This window comes from Gadus chalcogrammus, chromosome 21 (assembly GCF_026213295.1).
Source record: "Gadus chalcogrammus isolate NIFS_2021 chromosome 21, NIFS_Gcha_1.0, whole genome shotgun sequence".
Taxonomy (NCBI): domain Eukaryota; kingdom Metazoa; phylum Chordata; class Actinopteri; order Gadiformes; family Gadidae; genus Gadus; species Gadus chalcogrammus.
The window spans coordinates 14,330,917-14,352,828 of NC_079432.1; the positions used below are offsets into that span (position 1 = coordinate 14,330,917).

The 21,912-nt window shown below is 48.5% G+C and overlaps 1 protein-coding gene across 5 annotated transcripts in view; it reads right to left on the reverse strand.

Annotated features, from left to right (window-relative positions):
* ryr3 (ryanodine receptor 3) overlaps nt 1-21,912 on the reverse strand; it is a 111,309-nt gene that overhangs the window by 21,852 nt on the left and 67,545 nt on the right. For all 5 annotated transcript variants that reach the window (XM_056581342.1, XM_056581341.1, XM_056581339.1 and 2 more), the window contains 30 exons: nt 21,400-21,503; nt 20,903-21,038; nt 20,206-20,392; nt 19,397-19,499; nt 19,161-19,281; nt 16,124-16,293; nt 14,633-14,853; nt 13,634-13,724; nt 12,150-12,290; nt 10,934-11,094; nt 10,561-10,639; nt 10,281-10,370; nt 9,622-9,759; nt 9,455-9,517; nt 9,135-9,210; nt 8,566-8,689; nt 8,000-8,115; nt 7,769-7,836; nt 7,241-7,362; nt 6,430-6,479; nt 6,266-6,326; nt 5,765-6,003; nt 5,333-5,414; nt 5,022-5,152; nt 4,422-4,540; nt 3,911-4,109; nt 2,889-2,983; nt 1,767-1,915; nt 1,441-1,528; nt 1,245-1,337 (listed from right to left, as the gene is read on the reverse strand). In XM_056581342.1, the coding sequence (XP_056437317.1) occupies nt 1,245-1,337; nt 1,441-1,528; nt 1,767-1,915; nt 2,889-2,983; nt 3,911-4,109; nt 4,422-4,540; nt 5,022-5,152; nt 5,333-5,414; nt 5,765-6,003; nt 6,266-6,326; nt 6,430-6,479; nt 7,241-7,362; nt 7,769-7,836; nt 8,000-8,115; nt 8,566-8,689; nt 9,135-9,210; nt 9,455-9,517; nt 9,622-9,759; nt 10,281-10,370; nt 10,561-10,639; nt 10,934-11,094; nt 12,150-12,290; nt 13,634-13,724; nt 14,633-14,853; nt 16,124-16,293; nt 19,161-19,281; nt 19,397-19,499; nt 20,206-20,392; nt 20,903-21,038; nt 21,400-21,503 (3,617 nt within the window). The remainder of the gene's footprint in view (nt 1-1,244; nt 1,338-1,440; nt 1,529-1,766; nt 1,916-2,888; nt 2,984-3,910; nt 4,110-4,421; nt 4,541-5,021; nt 5,153-5,332; nt 5,415-5,764; nt 6,004-6,265; nt 6,327-6,429; nt 6,480-7,240; nt 7,363-7,768; nt 7,837-7,999; nt 8,116-8,565; nt 8,690-9,134; nt 9,211-9,454; nt 9,518-9,621; nt 9,760-10,280; nt 10,371-10,560; nt 10,640-10,933; nt 11,095-12,149; nt 12,291-13,633; nt 13,725-14,632; nt 14,854-16,123; nt 16,294-19,160; nt 19,282-19,396; nt 19,500-20,205; nt 20,393-20,902; nt 21,039-21,399; nt 21,504-21,912) is intronic.

Here is a 21,912-nt window from a genome sequence, read left to right on the forward strand (position 1 = left end):
GCACGTAGTGAGGGAAGACGGCTGATCAGGGTCATACTGTCCGGTGACTGGTGCTCTGGGCTGAAGAGGTTAACAGGGGGTCTGGCTGTTCGGAGCGTGGTAACCGTCTCTCCTGGCCTCACCATAACGTCATCATTCTGGGTTGAACGTGTGTGAGTCCATACAGAGTTTGTGGGGGAAATCAGTGAATCTCCATTCAAGTACAAAGAGAGTAAAGTGCTGGTATTCATTGTTTACCCTCATGATAGATAGGCTTTGAAGAAAATTCTCAAGGGGCAAAAAACGAAGTAACCCTGACAATTGATGTTGGTAACGGATGTTTAAGTGAAGCTAAGGGAGACGGTCCAAATGCTTTGATCACCCAGACCATGATCAGTAAGGAGCTCATTTTGACAGCAACCCCCAACAACCAGGATCAATCTGCAAGGGGACCTTAATACCATGGCGAGATTGGCTATTCAATACCCTACAGCCAAAAAAAACTAGAAACTCAAACCCAAATGAAGCCGTGTTTGCAGACAATACAGCAGCTGAGTGATTTCAGTGTTGTTGCAATTCAAGTCGTGAGATGTGGTAAGTAACCTGTCATCCTGTAAGAAAGAATACCTGAAAACAACCCATGCGTCTTTAAGACTGCTGGTGGGGCTCAGGGGTTATTAGACGTAACTCATGCGCGTTCAGCAAGGCCTTAGAGCCTTACTCAAAACCAGTGGCAGGGTGGAGATAAATACAGCAAGAAACACATCAACATACCGCACAGCAAGACGGATGAACAAGCCCCCATCTAGCACTGAGAACCCATCTACACACGAGACAACTCAATAAAGTGAGCGTGGGATCAGAACGCGCGAGCGCCACAACTCTGTTTGCTTTGTGTACGACCATCAATCCCCTACGTAGCGTCACATCAGCAAAAAGCTCCCGATCCGGGAATTTTCTGTGCATCAACATTAGTAAAGTGTACAAAACTGCCAAGCACTGGAGCCCTCAGAGTTTGTGTCCAACCCGGCGGGACGTTTCGGACGAGGTTGCACAAAGTGCTGATAACCGGACAGCCGAAGACCAATACATTTCATTCCAAGGCTTGGGTATAATCCTTGACACAGTGTAATTTGCCATGACAGGCTACGGCATAGCTACCATTAAAACCTGCTGAACCCCGAGATATATCTGAACCCCAGACAAAAGAAGTCACCCCCTTAAACATCTGACCGCATGTAGGCGCATAAACTAGGGACATTTACCTTGGACATGTTGGTGTTACCTTCCCCAGTGAGGAAGCCCAGGTTGTTGATCATATTCTGGACCACAAAGTTCTGCTCCTCCCTCTTAAAGTTCTGTGTCACAATGCGGAGGATAAAGAAGACGTAGCACAATAACGATTAAAGCAATGAATACATCGAATCCTGTTTGCTTTCTTGACGTCCCGGTGAGACCTACACTGGACTTGCACCAGAGGATGAAGATCTCAGCCACCATCCTGAAGAGCTCTGTGGAGTCTGCGTTGGGATCCTTCAGCCACCTGGACCTGAGTGGGATAAGGAGGGCAGACCGACCATGAGGCTGGGGCCAATGGCCATCAATCGGGTTCCATATCTTACCCAGCATACAGGTACTATATACCTGTACATACAGACCAAGTCTTGTTCTGGAAACATGCAGGGTTGCTGTTGTGTTCAGAGGCCTCAATACAAATGATAATAATCTAACCCTATGTGAAATGTGGGTGGGATAGGTGCTTTGTCTGGCCGCTTGGGAGCGCCTACCTGTTGTTGTCCACGTAGCGGATGAGCATGGGGTAGAAGGAGTACAGGTCCCTGCAGAGCACGGCAAACTCATCCAGGATCTGCAGCTCAGCCTCCTGGGTGTCCCCTTTACCCGCGTCGGCCTTGAGCAGCTCCTCATCAGAGACCACCTGCAGGGCACACACACAGTCCTGCCTCACTGCCCGGCCTCGTCTGGGACACACACACACACACACACACACACAGAGTCCTGCCTCACTGCCCGGCCTCGTCTGGGACACACACACACACACACACACACACACACACACACAGAGTCCTGCCTCACTGCCCCGCCTCGTCTGGGACACACACACACACACACAGAGTCCTGCCTCACTGCCCCGCCTCGTCTGGGACACACACACACACACAGAGTCCTGCCTCACTGCCCCGCCTCGTCTGGGACACACACACACACACACACACACACACACACACACACACACACACAGTCCTGCCTCACTGCCCCGCCTCGTCTGGGACACACACACACACACACACACACACACACACACACACACACACACACACACACACAGAGTCCTGCCTCACTGCCCCGCCTCGTCTGGGACATACACACACACAGTCCTGCCTCAGTGCCCCGCCACGTCTGGGGGACAGGCCGGGCCTGAGCACCCACCACCAGGCCTGTCTGATGTGGCTTCAGGTGCCAAAAGGGAATGTTTCTTCGAGTTGAAGCCATGAATGTGAAGTCGCACTGTGTTTGATGGGCGGGGGGCAGCACTACTTTGATACTAATACGGAATGGATTTAAACTAAACTGTTTGAGTTTCAGAGGAAATTAAATGTCAAGGGGAAAATGGCTAACCTCCAACGGCAGATTGGATTAGCTTCAACCAGTGTGATCTTAAGTGGCTTAAAAGTAAATGCCATCAGTGAAGTGAAAAACCTCTTGGGTTGAAAAAATACTAATTCCAAAGCAGCATTCAATTCCAAACCTGTAACCCCCTTTGGGTCATCATTCCCCGGGGATGGTTTACTGGCTGATTACAGCCAAGCGGTCCGTATTGGGCTGGTTCCAGATTCACATCTTGAGGCCAAGAACTAGGGAAAGCCCACTTACGCTGTGATAGACCTTACCTTGACGGTCTTCTTCTTGAGTTTAGCGAGCGTAGGCAGGAAGTGGGTCCTCAGCAGGCCGGCTGCTGCCTTGCAGATGATGGGCTGAGAGTAGACTGTCACAAAGACATGCTGACCATCAGCCACCCAGGAGGTCGTTGAACGCCCATCACGTCATTTCACCCTCACAACACATCGGTGCCAACACTTATTACAGAGCCATGGTTAAAGGTGCTGTAGGTCGGATTCAAGAGCTACTCTTGAAGTGTCGTTTGTAAGAAATGGCCAAGTCATCCGTCAGCTATTAGTGAGTCAAATCTGCTGTGACAGATCTGTTTCTTGTTGAATGCTCTTGCCCCTCTGTATGGGCAAATATGGGAAACCATTTGCGGGGAAGCAACACTATTAATGGCAGAAGGGGAGTTTCTTTGGTTTAGTTTCAAAATCTTGCTCTCCTTTCTTGTCTCTTTCATTCCAACATTTTGAAACCTAACTACCTCAACTTTAACTTGGAAAAAAAATAAATAATAATAATCATTTAGTATGACCCTCCAGTGTAAGCTGACCCCTTTACACGAAATGTATGTCTAAAGTGCAGTGTTCACAAGAAGTTTAAATTGTGATACATTCTTGAAATGTTTGTTCATAGCTGCTCCAATTTCTATTGGCCTCCTTGATGGTTCTCAGCCTCAGTAACTCACTGCTAAATCAGTCGACGCGAGTAGTAGAACAAGGCTAGCCAGAGCCTGATCCTCCGTCATGCTGCTTCAAGATTCTTCAAGAAGTTTTTGTTATGAATATGTAATGGCTTCAAAACACCAAACAGTTCAGTTTCTGAGGAAAATAACTATCAAAGTGGGAACCCCATTTCCATTGTAAGATGTCCTCCCTTCCTACCTCCCTACCTACCCACCGTCTTCTTCTTGAGTGGCTCCAGTGCAGGCATGAAGTGGCGTCCTTGCCGCCTACCCTGGACGTGTGTGCGTTTGTCTGTGCGTGTGTCTGTGCCTGTGTGTGCGTGCGTGCGTGTGCGTGCTGCCCACCAGCGATCCTCTTCATCCAGGGGGCGTCGTCGATGCCCAAGTTGTTGTTGAGGATCTTGAGGATGTTGCCCAGGATGATGCTGAGGTGCTCTGAGGTCAGCGTGGTGCAGCACTCCGTCTCCGGCTCCATGTTGTCCGGCCCCATCTCCCACCAGGAGGACAGGTAGTTACACAGCATGGGCAGGATCACCTCGATCACCTGGGGGGGGGGGAGAGGCAGCGCACAGCGGACGGTCATGTCCTGGTGGAGGAGGGGAGACTGGCCCATGTACCCGTCACCAAAACACCACCATTTAATTGAACCTGGAATACTTTTTTGTAGAATATCATTTCGATGGCATCTCTAGGAATGACTGTCATGGTTGACAAACCCAGATTTGTTTTGCAGGACAGTCCAGTGCAGGACTATACACCTGATCACACATCATCATTCACACTCCAATGTGTTTGATGGTGTGTGAACGGCGCTGAAGCTGACCGCCAGAGGCCGCCGCGTCCGGACGAGACTCACGTGGGGCATCTCGGTGTAGCGGGCGCCGGTCTCCGACAGGTCGTGGATGCTCTTCAGCAGCCCGTCGATGCGAGGCAACTCAGGACACATCTCCTCCACCGTGTCGGGCATGCTCAGAACTACAGCCAGAACACGCACACACACACGCACACACACACACACACACACACACACACACACACACACACACACACACACACACACACACACACACACACACACACACACACACACACACACACACACACACACACACACACACACACACACACGCCGGGTGAGAGACAACACCTGAGAGGGGGCTGCAACCGTTTCAACAGGTTCAGGGAAGCAAAGGGAAGCTGTTTTACTGTTGTGATTAACATCCCCCACACTCTCTTCCTCTCTCTCTCGCTTATAAAAACGATTTATTATGTTCAGGTGGGAACGGCAAGGTAGACAATGGCAGTAAGGAGATACAGAAGAATAAAAGGCCACTATTCATGACTAACAAGCTGCCCTACGGTTGGCCTGAAACACACTGCTGTCACACTGACGGCCGCGGGTCAGAGGCGTTGAGGCTGGATCTGGGGGGGGTGAAGAAGGGAAGTCTACACTTACTGGCCCTCTCCCGCGGGGTCTTGGTGTTGAAGACCGACAGCGGGTTATGGGCGTTGAGCTGGGGCTCCAGGAAGGCCACGGGCATGGCTGCCACCAGGATGGCCAGGCACTCTCCCAGAGCCGGCAGGTGCCTTTAGAGAGGACCACACACGCATGCTTCATCACAGCATACCCTCCAGGACCGTTTCATCAGGCATTACAAAAGATTCACAGGGATATTGCTCCTAGTGAGTTTATATCTATATATCTATAGAGAGTCAGTGCATTAATATCACTATCATTCCCATCCCTTGTTCTTGACGGCCCCTTACTTCTCCACGTAGATGTTCTTGGCGGTGCCCAGCGAGTACAGACAGGTCAGGATACGGTAGCAGGACAGCTGCATGTCATCCACTGTAAACCACACGTATTGGGGATCAGTGAAGGATTCATATTTTCACAACAAATATTGAAAGCTATATTGATAATTAGACCAGGCACTTCAAGCAGCAGCCCTCAAAACAGAAAGTGTGAAGTAAACGCTTTATGTGCTTTGACATTCAGTCCGAGTTAACTGGTGACACAGTTGAGGAAGTCACAATTGTTTCCCTTACAGAGTTACACTACCACACTCCATACCGTAACCCACCATACAAATAAACCATTTAAAAAGCAAGTCACTTCATCCACGTCTTCCCAACTCACTTTACCCGGGTCCCGGACCACACCCCCCCCCCCCCCCCCCCCGGCCCCGCCGTGCTCACCCAGCAGCTCCACCCCGAAGTCGTGGGTCTTGACGTGCTCGAAGAGGGCGGTGAGGATGGGCAGCAGGGCCACCGTCACGTAGTTGATGCTCTGCGTCACGCTCTTCATCTGGGCGCGCGACTGCGTGAACTTGCCCAGCTTCAGCATCTCCTGCAGCTTCTCCAGGTCCTCTGAGGCGTTCTCGAAGAAAGTCCTCACGCCCGCCTTCACCAGCTCCGAGCCCGACTTCATCACCGTTCTGATGGGGGGGGGGGGCGGCGTTATGGGTTAAAGGTCGCAGGGCGGTTGGCCCAAGATAACCTGGACGTAACGGTAGTTAATGCTGATCGATAGTGATTTTAAATATTGTCATCATCAATAAAATCACACCCTATAGTTAATATATAATAAAGAAGACCCCTCTCCTTTTGTTTACGATAATCGTACCGTCGACCCTCCCAAAACCCCTCCGCATTCCATTGCCGTAGATCGCTGTAGTAATGACATTGCAATTCAATCACCTGGTGTCGATGGAGTGAGCCAGGATGTCCAGGCAGCTGACCATCATGGCTGCATCGCTGCCTGTAGGAGCAACACGGGGAGGAACGGCTCGGTGAGGAACGGCACACAGAGGCAATGAGAGAGGAACAACAGGCAAAGGCTCAGAGGCAACGGCAGTGCTTACCAAAGAGAGAGATCCTGTGTCTGACAAGAGCTGCAAGCTTACAGAACAGGCTAGGGAGGCAAGGAGAGGAGAGGAAGGAAAGGAAAGAAAAGGAGGGCAGAAATGAAGAGATGCTGAAAACAAACTGAGCTGAGAGAAATTAAGAAGGCAGGGGGAACTAGGCATGCTCAACACATTGATTTGAAATAAATGATAATATTGTAACAAGAAAGATACAAGACATTCGGTGGAAAGTATTTTCCTTCTTTTAGAATTGCTCATGTTACGTTGAGTTGAATACATTCTAGACTGTCATATGTGGTTTGAATTAGAGTAATTTACGTTCAATATGTTGAGTTCTCAAGGTTTCTACACAAGAGCATATCCAGAAAGGTTTGAAGGAAGGAGCACAGTGGTGAGATGAGAGTAGTTGAAGAAGAAAGGAATAATTATACCTTATCAACCTCTTTCTACCTGAAGATTCCTTTATGATTACTAATCGTAAACACTGATTGATACTGAAACAGCATAATTTGTTGCTTGTGGGCCACATTTGTCGAGATAACATAATTGTAAGCTTTGGATAATTGTTAGGTTTTCTTAATGAATATTGGAATAGTACATGTAAAAAAGTTTTATGTAAAAAGGAAATTCACACTCCGTATCTTTCCCTGCCTGAATCGGAGTCACGGAGACCACTGCTGCAGAGTCCCGTTTTATCGACTGATCTGTCTTTCTTTTTCATTTGTGTTATAGTTAGTATATCTGACCACAAAAGTAACACACAATAACTTGGAGCTTGCACATCAAGACATTATTCAGCAGTCAGTACCTTGTGACCATCTCCTTCTCCTTGTTGGAGGCGTATCCACAGCTGCTCAGGTTCTTGCTGGGCGTGGACAGGAAGTAGAGGCAGTGGTTCTTAAAGGTCTGGTCCAGCAGGGGCAGCAGAACCTAGGGAACCCATAGGGGAAGACCTCTTGATAAAGTGATCCAACTATTCTAGCCTGTTTTTGTTGTTTAAGGTTAATAACGTCCTGGCTGATGCAACAATCTTAGTTGCCTCTCCTATCTTCAGTAATACATCCGTGTCCCGATTCTGTATCCATTTTGCTGAAGAGCATTTAGCGTGATTGTGCCAAGAATGTCAACAATGGCAGTTAAGCCCTTTTCAAAATAACAGTGATTCACTATACAAGTACAATACAAAAGGTAAATCCGTTCAAAGGAGTGATTCGGCCAAAATACATAATTACGGTACGGTATTTTTAGGGTCATTACAGTAATGGATGTTTAAGTGAAGCAGGGAGAGACGGCGGCAGTGATTTGATCACCGCTCCTTTATGTGAGACTTTCAGACCTTGGCAAAGAACTTGATTTCCTGGTCGTGGGGGGATCGGTCCGTCTTGCCGCTGGTTGCCATGGCCTCTGGAGTCACGGGTCAAACACACACACACAGAACACAAGGGATTTACATTTACACAATCAATCCTCTTTGAATGGGAAAATAAAGAGCAAAAGGCGCACACACACACATACACACATTAACACAAACACAGACCCACACTCACACTCACACACTCTCACTCACCCAGGTGGGCGATGAACTCCTGTGCAGAGTCCACGTACTGTAGCATCCTCTTGAGGAACTTGTAGCAGAACCTTTTCTCCATGGAGGAGGAGTCCTCTGCGATTTCCTTCTGACCTCTGCCAAGCACAAGGCACAACACACACTGAGAAACGGGTCGCTCGACTTCTGTTGTGTAATTTATTCCATGGGCCTGAATTCAGATCCAACTCTAATGTCCTACCATACACATTTAAAGGAAAATCTGCAGTTTGAAAATTACACATGGGCGGTTCTTTAATGATAAGAAACTATACAAGGTGATTTTAAGACTGCATGGTTTCTCTCCTAGAGAAAAACAGAATAGAACACCTTTCTTCCCCCAGCAGCATGACAACATATCCTTTAAAAAAATAAACTGCCCTTTTTTATGACCCTTTATTGACACTCTCCCGTGCATTTCAATGTTTGAGTACTGGTACAAGGACATCGCTGACCCCCTGATGCTCTGATCTGTCCAGACGTGTGGCTAATCTTAAGTGTCTTTATAGTGTACGAGCGTAAAGAGACTGTTCAGACAGGCAGCAGACCTGCTGACGGCGTAGCCGCTGATCTGCAGGTACTTGAACAGCTCCTGGGCCTTCTCCCGGTCGCGGTGCTTCTCCTTGGCCGTCAGCGTGTCGTAGGGGACCAGCAGAGCGTGGCTCCCGCCTCCTGGGGTGAACAGCACCACGAGGAACCGTCAGTGACCACATAACCAGTAACCACCAACTATGCACAAACATTTTCGTTAACCAAAAACTAAAAGTAAAACAAGGCTTGTGTCATGTTTACAAAAACAAAGTAAAATAAGAAAATGACAGATAAAATGTTTTAAGTTGTTGTCTTTTGTCAATTTGTGGGTGTGCTTTTGTTCTAAGTGAAGGTCTCCAAAGCGGTGGTGGTAAAGGAAACAAAAAAACAGAAAAATAAAGAATGCCAAACTACAATGGCCCTGGTGACAACACAGCGGTGTTGTGTTCTACGTGTCTAGACTAAATAGCTGCTCAGACAAGCTCCGGATGCTTCCACTAGGAAACCCTCTAAATGGCTCTCTGTTGCCGAGAGCTGCTGTTTCTCTTCAGATACTTTTCTTTTTGGATACTTTTCTTTTGCATACCTTTGCTGTTCAGATCAATCTTCTTCTTCTTGGCCCAGATGTTGTGGTAGTTTTCTGCCACCAACTCCACCATGCCCTGTAGGGAGAAGCAGCAGTATCATTCTGGGTGAAAGTATCAATGTGTTTGTGAGTTTGACGTGAATATGTATCACAGTGACATACATCTAACATTTTCATTCATCAAATTATTTTGATTATTATTATTTATTTATTTTTAAATTGTACACATTTCTAGTATTCATGCGGATACAAATGAACAAGGTACTTAATTTATTTGTGCAATTATTGATCTAAGTGATTCAGAAATAACAAAGACCAACCTGTAGCTCTCTGGACAACGCAACGTTGTGCAGTTCTGCCGGCGCGGGGCTAAATCCATCAGCCTACAGAATCCCAAAAAACAATATCAAATATGTATCAGGAATATGTGTTTAAAACCACTCTAAAAACGATGTACGGAGATGAGGACGGGAGGGCTGGCGGGCACCTCGGCGCTCTTCTTGAGCTTCTCGCTCTCGCGCTGCTGGAACATGGCCTCCCCCTCCTTGGTCCCCTGGATGCTCCAGCCCAGGGCCAGCATGCTCTTCAGGGACTCCTTCACCGGCCAGCGGTACGTCTCTCTCTCCTGGGCATCACACGCACAGCGCACGTCACACACACACACACACAGATGCGCGCGCACACACACACACACACACACACACACACACACACACACACACACACACACACACACACACACACACACACACACACACACACACACACACACACACACACACACACACACACACGCACACACACGCACACACGCCAATGGTGTTTACTCGTTATTGCCATGGCATCATCACTTTGGGTGCTTTGTCAGTGGTTCTCGAACTCACAACTTAAAAACCTCTAAATCTCTTTAGCGCAGTGATACGACAACATAAAATCATGATTTCAAGGATCAGTGCAGCCCAGCTTTTGTCCAGTACATTTCACACTTCATTCAGCAGGCACTGGTTCAGCAACATTCTTATTATGGATCATGGCTGGGTTCAGTTCTGACCCAGGTCTAGGGTTCACCAATATGCAGTGGGACATCCGCCCTGCAGTCCCCCATAGAAAGTGTGAGTGTGCGTCTGCGTTTAGATCCAGACCTACCTTCTCACTCAGAGACTTGTAGGGCTTCAACAGTGGGTGAGCTTTGGCCTGTTCGTCCACGCTGTCGCCCAGTGTCCAGCCCGCCGACACCTGCAACAGCCCCACAGCACATGCATCTTGAGACAGGTAGCCACCCAGGAACAGGGTAAAGACTGCTGGCAATATAGCGCCAAGTACAACTTACAGCTTGCTAATTAAAACTGCAGGTGCGACCATTTTAAACAGACAAAATTAGGACCAAATGAGTGGGATACGAGATTAACATATAACGTTGACGTACCTTTTCTGAGCACCATTTGTCATGGGAATGCTCTGCGTATTTGTTTGCAATGTAATCAAGTTTTTCCGGGAGGGAGATGCTGAAATGCAAGCATGTTGTCGGATCAGATCAATGCGGACCCGTTGGTTGTTTTCATTCTATTCATTCTATATATTCTGATTGGTCAGTAACGCTCTAAGAGTGTGCATTATTTTGCCAATAAAAGGGGCGCCTCTGCCTTTGAACCGTTCTGAATCAATTTGCTACCAATCAAATATTAAAAACATCGTTCAAATAACACTATGGACCAGGTGATTGACACTACGAACCACCCTGGGTTGTCCGTACTTTGGCATGGACAAGAAGCTCGGGGCAAGCAGATGGAACCACTCACTTGGCAGTGTTGACAGGCCTGGGGTCAAAGTTGCCCTGGGTGTCCACCGAGGCCTGCTTCTCCAGCGTGCCGGGGCTGGTGTCCACAAAGTCTGGAGGCATGGCCCCGGCCAACGCACACAGGCAGGGCATGGCCATCTTGAACAGCTCAGCGTCGTACTTCTGCGAGGGGGATGGACACGGTTAAGAGACGACGTTCAGGCTGGCAGCAGCAGACGTTGTGCAGGAGAAAAGCAGACAGCGTCATTTCAGCAGACACCCGACCGGCCTGTTTCGAATTCATACTGCAAGTCAAAAGGTCAATGGAAAGTATTTCTCCCAAGAAACTTTCAGTGTTGGGTAACATCCAATCCGGCCATATAGAGTAATAATAATAACATTAATTATGTTAATAATAATAATTTTCTAGATACTCAAAGCACTTCCACCAATACAATTAAGTATTAAACCATCTGGTATCAATAAAAAGTCACATTAAAACATTGAAAAGCACGATGGCCTTCAGAGCCCCCTGGCCCATCTCTCAAAGGGGGGGAGGCTCCAGGTGGGGGTACAGTACAGAGTCAGGCCCTGTGGAGAGAACCACAGACGAGAGCGCAGCACTTGTCTCCGTGCTGGTCGGCAAAGGACGTGCGTGTGCACACGCAGGCTGACGGGACATGATTACACCGTGCGACGACTTGTCGTATTGGGAGGGGAATTGACTGGAAGCATCAGCATAGCGTAAGAAAGGGAAAGATAAAGATGGGAAGATGAGGTAGAGGGGCTGTGAGTGACCACGGTTGGCAACTGATCGGGTGAAAGTCTTTGCGTTCCTACCCTAACCCGTGGACATTGATATAGACAGCTGAGAAATGGTAAATTTAGGGCTTTCCACAATGTGACTTTAATGGTGTAATTTGTTAGAAATGCCACAGCCATCTTTCAGCTATACGTGGGTGAAATGCTCTGCTTCGAGTTGAATGCGCCTGCCTCTGTTTGATGCAGTTTAGATATTACAGTGCTCCTTGCTCGTTTCTGACCAATCAGGGCATTTTCTTGCCCTGATTTCTCAATGACAGAACGGCAAGTGGTGTTCAACAGTGTGTCCTCAGCCAGTGTGTGTGTCTGTGTGTGTGTGTGTGTGTGTGTGTGTGTGTGTGTGTGTGTGTGTGTGTGTGTGTGTGTGTGTGTGTGTGTGTGTGTGTGTGTGTGTGTGTGTGTGTGTGTGTGTGTACCCTCTTGGAGAGGGAGTCGAAGGTGCCCCAGAAGAGCTTCTTGGTGAGCAGCAGCTCCTCCTCAGAGGCGATGCCGAAGCCGGCCAGGCCAGAGGGCAGGCAGTAGTACTTCCAGTTCCGGTCGTAGTGGTTGGTCAGCAGCTGCACGGCACAGGGACAGAGGTCAGAGGTCAGGGACAGAGGTCAGAGGTCAGGGAACAGGGACAGAGGTCAGATGTCAGGGTCAGAGGTCAGGGCACAGGGACAGAGGTCAGGGAACAGGGACAGAGGTCAGATGTCAGGGTCAGAGGTTAGGGCACAGGGACAGAGGTCAGGGACAGAGGTCAGAGGTGAGGGCACAGGGACAGAGTTCAGAGGTCAGGGACAGAGTTCAGAGGTCAGGGAACAGGGACAGAGGTCAGGGCACAGGGACAGAGTTCAGAGGTCAGGGAACAGGGACAGAGGTCAGAGGTCAGGGACAGAGTTCAGAGCTCAGTGCAAAGGGACAGAGGTCAGAAGTCAGGGCACAGGGACAGAGGTCAGAGTGGATATGGTAATCAGGAAAGGGCTGGTCCGACTGTTCGTTATTATGGTAGTTTTCTTGCTTTTTTGGTCATATGGTTTAGTCATTCATGGTGAAATGACTTTGCATCATGGGAACACATTGCTGTGTCTGAAACTGCCGCAGCGTTTGTCATGTGAGAGACGTGGCTAAAGAAAGTTTACATTAGCCTCGGTTATGTAAGGGATAATGCCCGACGAGGTGTCCATTATCAGGAATTAATGGACGACGTGGAGGCGTGAACCGTCCGACGCGAAGCGGAGGACGGTTGCCTCCGCGAAGTCCATTAATTCCTGATAATGGACACCTCGAAGGGCATTATCCCGCTTATACCACGGTCACTTACCAACGGTGACCAAATTAAGACCATTAATTTATATTTTCATGCGTTTTACAATCTGAATATAAAGTTTTCCACAAAACATACATTTGTTTCCCTGGTTACGCCTGAGGGTCCGACTAATACCCGGAACCACCATTACACGCCCGTTGGGTTCTCATGCAACGGAAACGTTGTTCACTCCTCCAGTAATTAGGACGGACCATAGCTACGACTTTAGAACGGGAGGTAGCGGGAGGTATTATAGTCCGCTCAGCTTTGTTTTGTTTCCCGTTGCTATGGTTACTACTATTTTAGAGACGATACGCCAGCTAGCGCATTAATTGAGAACGGTAAACAGACAATTTGACGGAACTACTTGTCCAGGTGTCCGTATATCAGGAGTTAATGCACACCCTGCATCCAATCAGAATCGAGTATTCCCGCAGACCGTGGTATAAGGTATATTAACATGCATTTAGGATTTTAAAGCACTACAACTCTCTCACCAACACAACATCCCATGATGCATTCTGCAAACCAGCCCTATATAACACTCCCCCATCAGCCCCATCCCAGCGGACACATGGAGGGGGGAGACCCCACCGTGGGGCCGTGACTCACCCTCAGGGCCATCATGGCGTACTCGGTGAGCATGGGCACGTCAAACACCAGCCGTCTGAGGAGTTGCTGCATCATGGAGGGCCGCAGGTTCCTGTGGAGCAGACCCCGGGGGGTTATCAGAGCAGAGGGGACAGGCACCCCTCAGGCACCCCTCCTCTGAAAGGGAGGCGGGGCCTCTGGTGCTAAGAGTGCTTTGAGTGATGAGGGAGAGCGGAGAGGGCATTTGCGACAAACAGAGCTGAGAAAGGGTTTCGAAAGGTCTGGAAAATTATCAAAATATCCGAAATGTACAAACAGAGCGACTATTAAAACTGTTCTAGACATCTACAAAAATAACGAATGTGTGGATACATTATACGGACCCAAGCTAGAGAGGGGGATAAAACGAAGGCAATCTTTCTTTGCTTTAACCTCACTACACGAAGGCGGTGGACTTAAGAGCCCAATTCAAGCTGCACCACTAGGGGGCAGTGCATTTCCACCAAGAAAACAATCAAGCAAATTGTTTAAAAACAACAACAGGGAAGACGAGGAGGACAAAAAAGCGATGGGACCGAGTTTGAGCACCTGGGTGCCTCAACAACAATAACAAGGAGCACAAACGGAACCGATTAAAAAACAGAAAGAAAAGATTAAAAAACATTGGCAACAAGTTGCAGCGCAGGCAGCTACACCACGGAGCACAACAGCAGCGAGGATTAGAAGATACACTTTGAATTAAAATGGTTGTTTGTGATGCTACCATTATGCATGTAAATGATGGCAGACTCTGCATTCCTGCTCAAAGTCTCTTCCTTGATAATCCAAATCGTTGTTCCTTGCTCTTTGGGTTGGCAGGTGTCCTACATAAAGGTCTCTAGAGCCCTTTGAGACCATAGCTCTAATAAAGGGCAAACCACAACTGACCTGGCTTGACCCCTAATAGAAACAGCAAAAAGTCGATAGACGGCAGTGTAGGTTACCGGGGGGGGGGGGGGGGGGGGGGGGGGGGGGGCTTACGTGCAGATGGCCAGCAGGCACTCCTCGATGGAGTCCCTCTGGGCCTTGGTGAGCGAGCGGCCCTTGGACAGGCGGTAGATGGTCTGCAGGGTGGAGTCGATGAGGGCCGCGTGGTGCTCCGTGCTGGCGAAGAGCGCGGCACAGCGCGTCAGCAGGGGCAGCAGCGCCGAGCCGATGTAGCGGTTCATGGCCAGGGCCGTCTCACTGGTGCTCAGCACTTCCTGAGGACGGCAGCGGGGCGGTGGCGTTAGAGGGACACGGGTGAAGGGGCGCCCGCGGTTCAGAGGTTTGGAAATAGTTTTGTTTTGATGTGATTGCACTAAGTGTGTTGTTTGTTACATCATTATTGTTTTTTACTTATACATAAGACTCCCGGACTAAGGTTCTTAATCCAAACTGACCATTGATTAGTCTTGACTCCTTTAAGTATCCCGTTTTTTGCCTAAAAATATGTCTGAATTTGTTAAGTTTCTGATAAACTTCCTATTGCACTCGGCCCTCACAGAAATCCGAAACACAGGAGTTTTCTAAAAGCAAAGATCGTCACTGCAAAAGATGACGAAAGGTGACTACAAAAAGTGGCCAAGCGACCTGGTGCCCGGAGAAGATCACTGAAACTCCCTCACACGTTCTACACCACGCTGGAGGACTGTCTGCAAGCCGTTAAACACTCTGCAATCCTTCCTGTCCCCTGTGGCCCATCCCAGTGACATATTCGATGTAATGGTGGGGCTGAATTGGTTGTACTGTCGTTGAACTGTCATTATGATACCCCCTGGGAGTTTATGCTGAAGTAATTACATTGTTCCCAATTGCCATAGTCTCCCCGGTCTAATAGGGGAGTACAACAGAGGTCTGAGACAAAAGTACTTAATTTGAATAAAAGCGCTGTAATAGAAAAAAGGTGTAAGGGGAGGCATTTCGAAAAGGGTGACTTTGAAACCCAGGTCGCCCTACGACGTTGTTTCTCATTTATTAGCTAGAGTTTGAGGAGATCAGATTGTACTAACAATTCCTTAAACAGTGGGTCGAGCTAAAGCTGTCAAAACAGAAAGAGCCATAGGAAGCCAGTATTAATTGCTTGTCATTGCAGAACTTTTTGCGAACCACCTTGATGACCTCGATCGCATCTCACGGGCAGCTATATTCCCAGCCCAGGGATTTCATTAAAGCCTGGGTCCTGAGTGGAATAACAATGCACTGCAGCTCCCTCCTGACTTCCCCAGGTAAGAGTAGCGTCCAGGATTTCCAATCTTTAATAAAGTATTACTTATCTCCACACTGTGTAATGATTAGACTCGGCAGGGCGCTACAAAACTCCCTTGCTTGCGTACTCCTGCACTTATTATTATTTACATTTGCGCTATTTTACGACGTTGGCCGTGAATGCTTTTAAATCATTTCGATCTAACGCCAGGGTTTATTTTGAAGTAAATATTTGTGTTTACAGTTATGTACGGTTGTTACGGACCAAAGCCGGCATTCACTCACCGTGTCGAGGGAGGCGGAGGCACGGAGGTCTGGCAGGAAGCCCACCTCCAGCATTCTTAGCAGGAAGCTCTGGTCCTCGATGCCGTACACACGGTCCAGAAAGAGCACCATGGGGGCCTTGTGGTCTGGGCAGAAGCTGGCCGCCATGTCGGGCTCCGTCACCGAGCCGTCTGAGCGAACAAGGACGCTGAGGTTATTATGCGATTTTCATGCTAGAAGGAGACCACAGGGAGAGACTTTACAACGTTTCACATCTAAATAAATATATTTTTTAATTAAATGCTGATGTTAATTCTGTATGGGATAATAAGAAGCTACACTAGCATGGCGGGGGGAGAGGCTATACAGTAAAGCTTGGTCTGATTCAGAAGTCTTTCCAGTTGGGCTGCAACTAACTACCGTACTACTCTGTATTCAGACTTTAGGCACTTGATATGGTGACATGATACGTCATGCTATGATGTGTTTAAAGTTGCTGCAGGTAGCATTTCAGAGTCCTAAAGAGAGATAGCAGAATAGAGAAATATAATAATTGTGCCCTCCCGATGTTCCCCCATCATTGAAACCAAGTCTTGTTTTCATGCCACTGTTATTGTCAGAGGATGGATTCCCGAAAACAAATAGGGGAAGAGCTTACCTGATTGGTCGGTCGTGATCCGGTCGACCAGAACATATATCATCACTGTGTATTTAATTCACTAATAGCCATATTACCTAGCCTGGTTCTACCAGACTCTCGTACTTCACTTCATTTCATTTCATTTGTACAGAGTCTGGACCTAATCAATTGACAAACGTTAACTCACTTGAAGGCGGGTGTCTGTTGAAGTTTAAAATGATTGGATCTGCCCAGTGCCACTCTGGATCTGCCATAACCAATCGCTAACGTTTGGTTGTGACGTATGTCATGCGCCGGGAATCACGCGCAGGTTGTACACAAACCAAACACCTTGCGCGTCTGCACGAAAATGTCCGTCAACGACAGCTGCAGGTTTTGTTCGTCAAATTTAATTTATCAGGGAAAAATTGCACATTGTAAATCAACTACCGACCTACAACAACAACTCAAACTGGCGTACGACTTTATCGTCATTGTTCTCAGACACGCCCTCTGTTCGCTGATTGGTGGCCGCTGTGGCGGCACCAGAAAACCAAATTACATACAGCAGGTCCAGACCTAGTACTGAAGGGAAATTCAAATTGAGCGGAAGTACTTAGGCGGGCGGAGCCAGGCTACATATTACCTAGAGCACCTTCATATCTGAGATAATCATTCAAAAATGATATTCCTACATTTGTGGAAAATAAAATAATAAAATCAAAATTGTCCCAACCACCAGTTTGAACAAAGTACGCAGAATCACTGATATACTACGATTAAGTATTCACTGAGCAGACCGTTATTTCCACATGTACGGGTTAGGTGGGTTTGGTCAAGGCTGCCTACAGGTAGCCTGAGGACATGGCGGATAACACTCGGAATCTTCTGGCCGGGGGCCAATCCCCCTAGCCACTCAATAACCTACATCTGAATCCAATGATTTTCACGAATAACTTATGACATATTAAGTCCATAAAAGCGAATAAATAAAAGTGACCGCCTTCAGAACCTCCTAGAATTACCCAAGCGGCGGGAGACGTATTACATGAACCCATCTCCTTGAGTTCACCCAGAGGAGAGAGTCTTTCATTTCCTCGGTGTCATTTGTCAAGGGAGAAAATTGGATCCAGACGGCTTAACTGGGTTCTCTGCAAGCGTCCTTCAGGGTGGCTCCCCAGGACAAACCCTCTCGCGGGGCGGAAGAGAGGCCACGGAGATGACTAAACTGGCTGCTTTCAAGATAAAGTGCAGGACGGAGAAGTGGTACAGACTTTGGCTGCTGTTGTGTTTCTCAGTCAGTCGGTCACTGTGATTTAGGGGCAGCTGGCGTTGCTCCAGGGTTCAGCGAGTATTAAATAATTATGGTGTGGAGCTTCGGATCGCGCGGCCTTGATGGATCACAGGGATTTATTTTCAGGACGTGATGAGGTTTATTTTTTGCCTGCCAATGATTTACCTCGTTGTCAGCAGAGGCCGACGATGCCATGATTTTAATATTGGACCCGGTGATTGGAGGCTGGCCCATCAACACCGTTGACAGAGGACTGATGTGACCTCGCCACCCAACCGCCTGCTGTGCCTACATCCACCAAGTCGGACCTCTTACCGTTAATCCTTCATAAGCTGGAGACGGAACCAAACCATGTCCAGTCTCCAACTTACAGAAGGCCCTTCTCACAACTATCCAACCGCATTATCCAAACCACATCGGCCCACCGGTGGCGAATAGATCAAATCCCTCGGCTAGTGATTGACATGTTCGGCTTCCCCGGTTCTTATTGGTGAAAAGCTTGCAAATAATGAGAACACAAACGCATGAGGCTGTATTGTGTAGCATAGCATTTTCGGACGGCCGCTATGAACAGTGTGTCCCCCGCTTATTTCACCTCATCTTCTTTCTTGTTGTCTTCTACAAAAAAATGATTTCCTTTGGGATGAATAAAGTATCCATCTCTCCATCTCCCACAGATTCTGAAGAGACTCAACCAAGCGTACCAGCTGTAGTCCAGGGACTGGGGTCCCTGACAGACGTGTGGTGTTGGTCACCAGTGGTTCCTTCAAATTCGGCAAACCGAGAAAAAAGTTCCAGGCGAACATCTTTTCTTTGAACTTTTCAATTTGATTTGTTTTTGTTTGTTCGATTTTTAACGATGCAAGGGGAATAGAAGGCTGTGTAACCGAAGCTGTACCGACCTAGGACCATTTAACATTCAGGTCGCACTTTCGGACGATAGGACTACAGTAGAAGGGAGGCTTTAGACAGGCCTGTGGAAGTAAGCCGTGACTGATCGCCGACAACTACCTCCTCAGACCGTTTGTGTTTGCCAACGTTCCCACTGAACTCAAAGCAAACGAAAAATGGTTTGGAAATGTTGGCAAACTTTGCCTTTGTATGTTCATTTTACCTCCATTCTATTCGGGGTGACGGGGTCTTACCTTTGTTGACGATGGGCATCTTGAGGGGGATGCTGATGATGCCCACCAGGTCGCTGGTGGGGACCAGGGAGCGCAGGATGGCGCGGATGCGCAGGGCCTCCCCCTTCCCCTTGTTGATGAGCTGTCAGAGAGCGAGAGACACGGTGAGATCAGCTAGGTTGACGTGCGTCTGAGGCAATGGCTCCTCCCCCGGCCTGCGGCGTCCACCTAACCCCATCCCTCCCCGGGACACTCACATGCTGCTCCGGGGCGCAGCGTCCCAGCAGGTCGATCAGCGCAGAGTAGAAGGACATGATGGCGTTGCCCATGTGGATGACCTCGTCTTCCTCCTCTCCGGGCCTGAGACACAAGGTGAGAGACGGGGCGTTCACAGCCTGACGCACGACGACCGAGGCACTCTGCAGTATTAAGTGTTGAGCAGATGTCTTCAATTCTTCTTTATCACTTGGCAAAAGACACATGTTGTCTAGGCCAGCATTCAGGAACAATGCTCACATCATTAAACAGATGCCTCTCTCCTTTAAAAGGCATCATGAATGTCGTAAATTGTTATATTATTTTATATCCTCCTCTTTTTATAGTTTTATGGCATTTTTGGCATCTTGTATGCAGCATCGATGCAACAAATTCCTTTATTGTGAAAGCTTGGGGCTAATCATGCTTTATCAGCTCGGGGGGGTAAGGGGGTGGGGGCGGCTGTATCTTCATCGTTGCCTTTGATAACGAACCATTTCCCTCTCTGTTTTTGCGCTGTGCCTAACCCTATTTCTGCAGTCAGCGCGCTGATCTTCTTACGAAACAACCGAGTTTAGTTTTTTTTTTAAATACATAAATTGCCGTCAATGTGAGTCTGGTTGTAGATGTTTTGTTGTTGTTTCGCAACACAAAAAAAAGTTGCAGTGATTTTTTTTTCCTTGGCTTCAAGAACGGCAACAGAGTGAACTCCTTGTTTTGGTTTAACGTTTTCGGGGGCGATCGCACAAAATAAATGTCTGAACTGTTGGTATGTTGCCCCATGCCGTGCCCGTCCCAGCTCCGTGCTCACCCAGCCGGGACGTCCGCGGCCTCGCCGCTGGGCAGGTCCAGGGCGGGGTCCTCGGAGATGGCGATGGCCTCCTGCATGGCGGCCAGCAGACCCTGGCCCCCCTCGCCCCTCAGGGCGGGCCCGAAGCACTCGGGCCGGCGGATCAGCAGCTTCACCACCACGTTGGAGTTCTCCTCCACGCTCTCGCCTGGAGGGACGAGGGGGGAGGGACACGGGGACACCGTGATCAGGGCTGGACCGGAGCACACTCACGCTCACCCGAGCACACGCACAGGCAATGAACGCCGGTGTGTTAGGACGGGTTGGATAAAACTGGTCCTAAATCATTCGTCGTGCTGGAACGACTTTGCATCAGGGAGTCAGAGTATGTAGGTGTGCTTGGTTATTATTATTTTCACGTTGGTAAAGGTATCATTACGTTCAATCGGGTTGCAATCTCCAACCTCATGACTTGATGCTAGCGTACTAAATCATACAAAGAGCACCTGTAATCTAAAGAATAATTTTAATATAAAAGACTGACAACAGATTCCATATCCTTTTCTAAATCCAGACCTGAGTCATATTCTACACGCACATGAATACGTATTTCATTATTATTTTTGCCGTTATTAGATCACAGCTTCCACAAAGCACCATTGTAGTTAGTGCAGGGCAGGGGAGCCTGTTCACCAGAAACATGCTCTCCCTCACTCACCGTTGCTGAAGACGGCGAAGCGCAGGAAGGACAGGTAGCGCTCCCCCTCGATGGGGTTCCAGCCCAGGTCTGGGTAACCCTTGGCAACAAGCATGGCGCAACTCTGAAGACCACAGCCTGCCAGGTACATCACCACCTAGACACGCACGCACACGCGCGCCCACACACACACACAAACACACACACACAGTCAGACTGGCTTGCAAGGACTGAATACTTATGGGAATTTAATGGCCCCCTCTTCCCACTGACACAATCAGGAGCGGCAACAGACACGTCTGCTGAGCCAGCTTCTGTTACTCGACCGGAAAATGCCATTCATCATCCTTTATGAGGACGGACGGTTTGTTGGCGACGCTTCCCTGAGTGGTTTAGTCATTCCAAAATGACACCTTGACGTTTCGGCGATTTTGTGAAGTTGTGCAGAGTGAAACTTTCTAAGAGAAAGGTCAGCAGCGTGTCCCCCAGACCGCCGGGCTGCGGCGGGGTCCACCCACCTTCTCCAGGTCGGGCTCCTCCAGCGCCAGGGCCAGCCCGTTGTTGTCCATCACGGAGGAGGCCGCCACGTCCAGGGGGGTGGAGCCCCTCATGGCCTCCGAGGCTGCAACGCCACACACCACACACACACACACACACACACACACACACACACACACACACACACACACACACACACACACACACACACTCAGTCAGCAGGGGCGAGGGGGCGGCATCAAAAAGGGTTGTAAAACAAGACATTTTATGCTAATATGAACATTCAATTGTATTTCTATTCATCCCTGATGGGATATTTTGGAATGTGACATACTATTTTATACTGTTGCCATGGTTACACATACAATATGACAAAGAAGAAAATACATTAAAGTCAAACCATTTCCTTTCCTCTCTTGGCACTGGACCCAACACATGGTTAATTTAACATTGTAAAAAATTATCAACCGAGCCAACATTGACATGTGTGTTAACATTTCAATATTGGTGGATCATAACAATAATGATGAGCT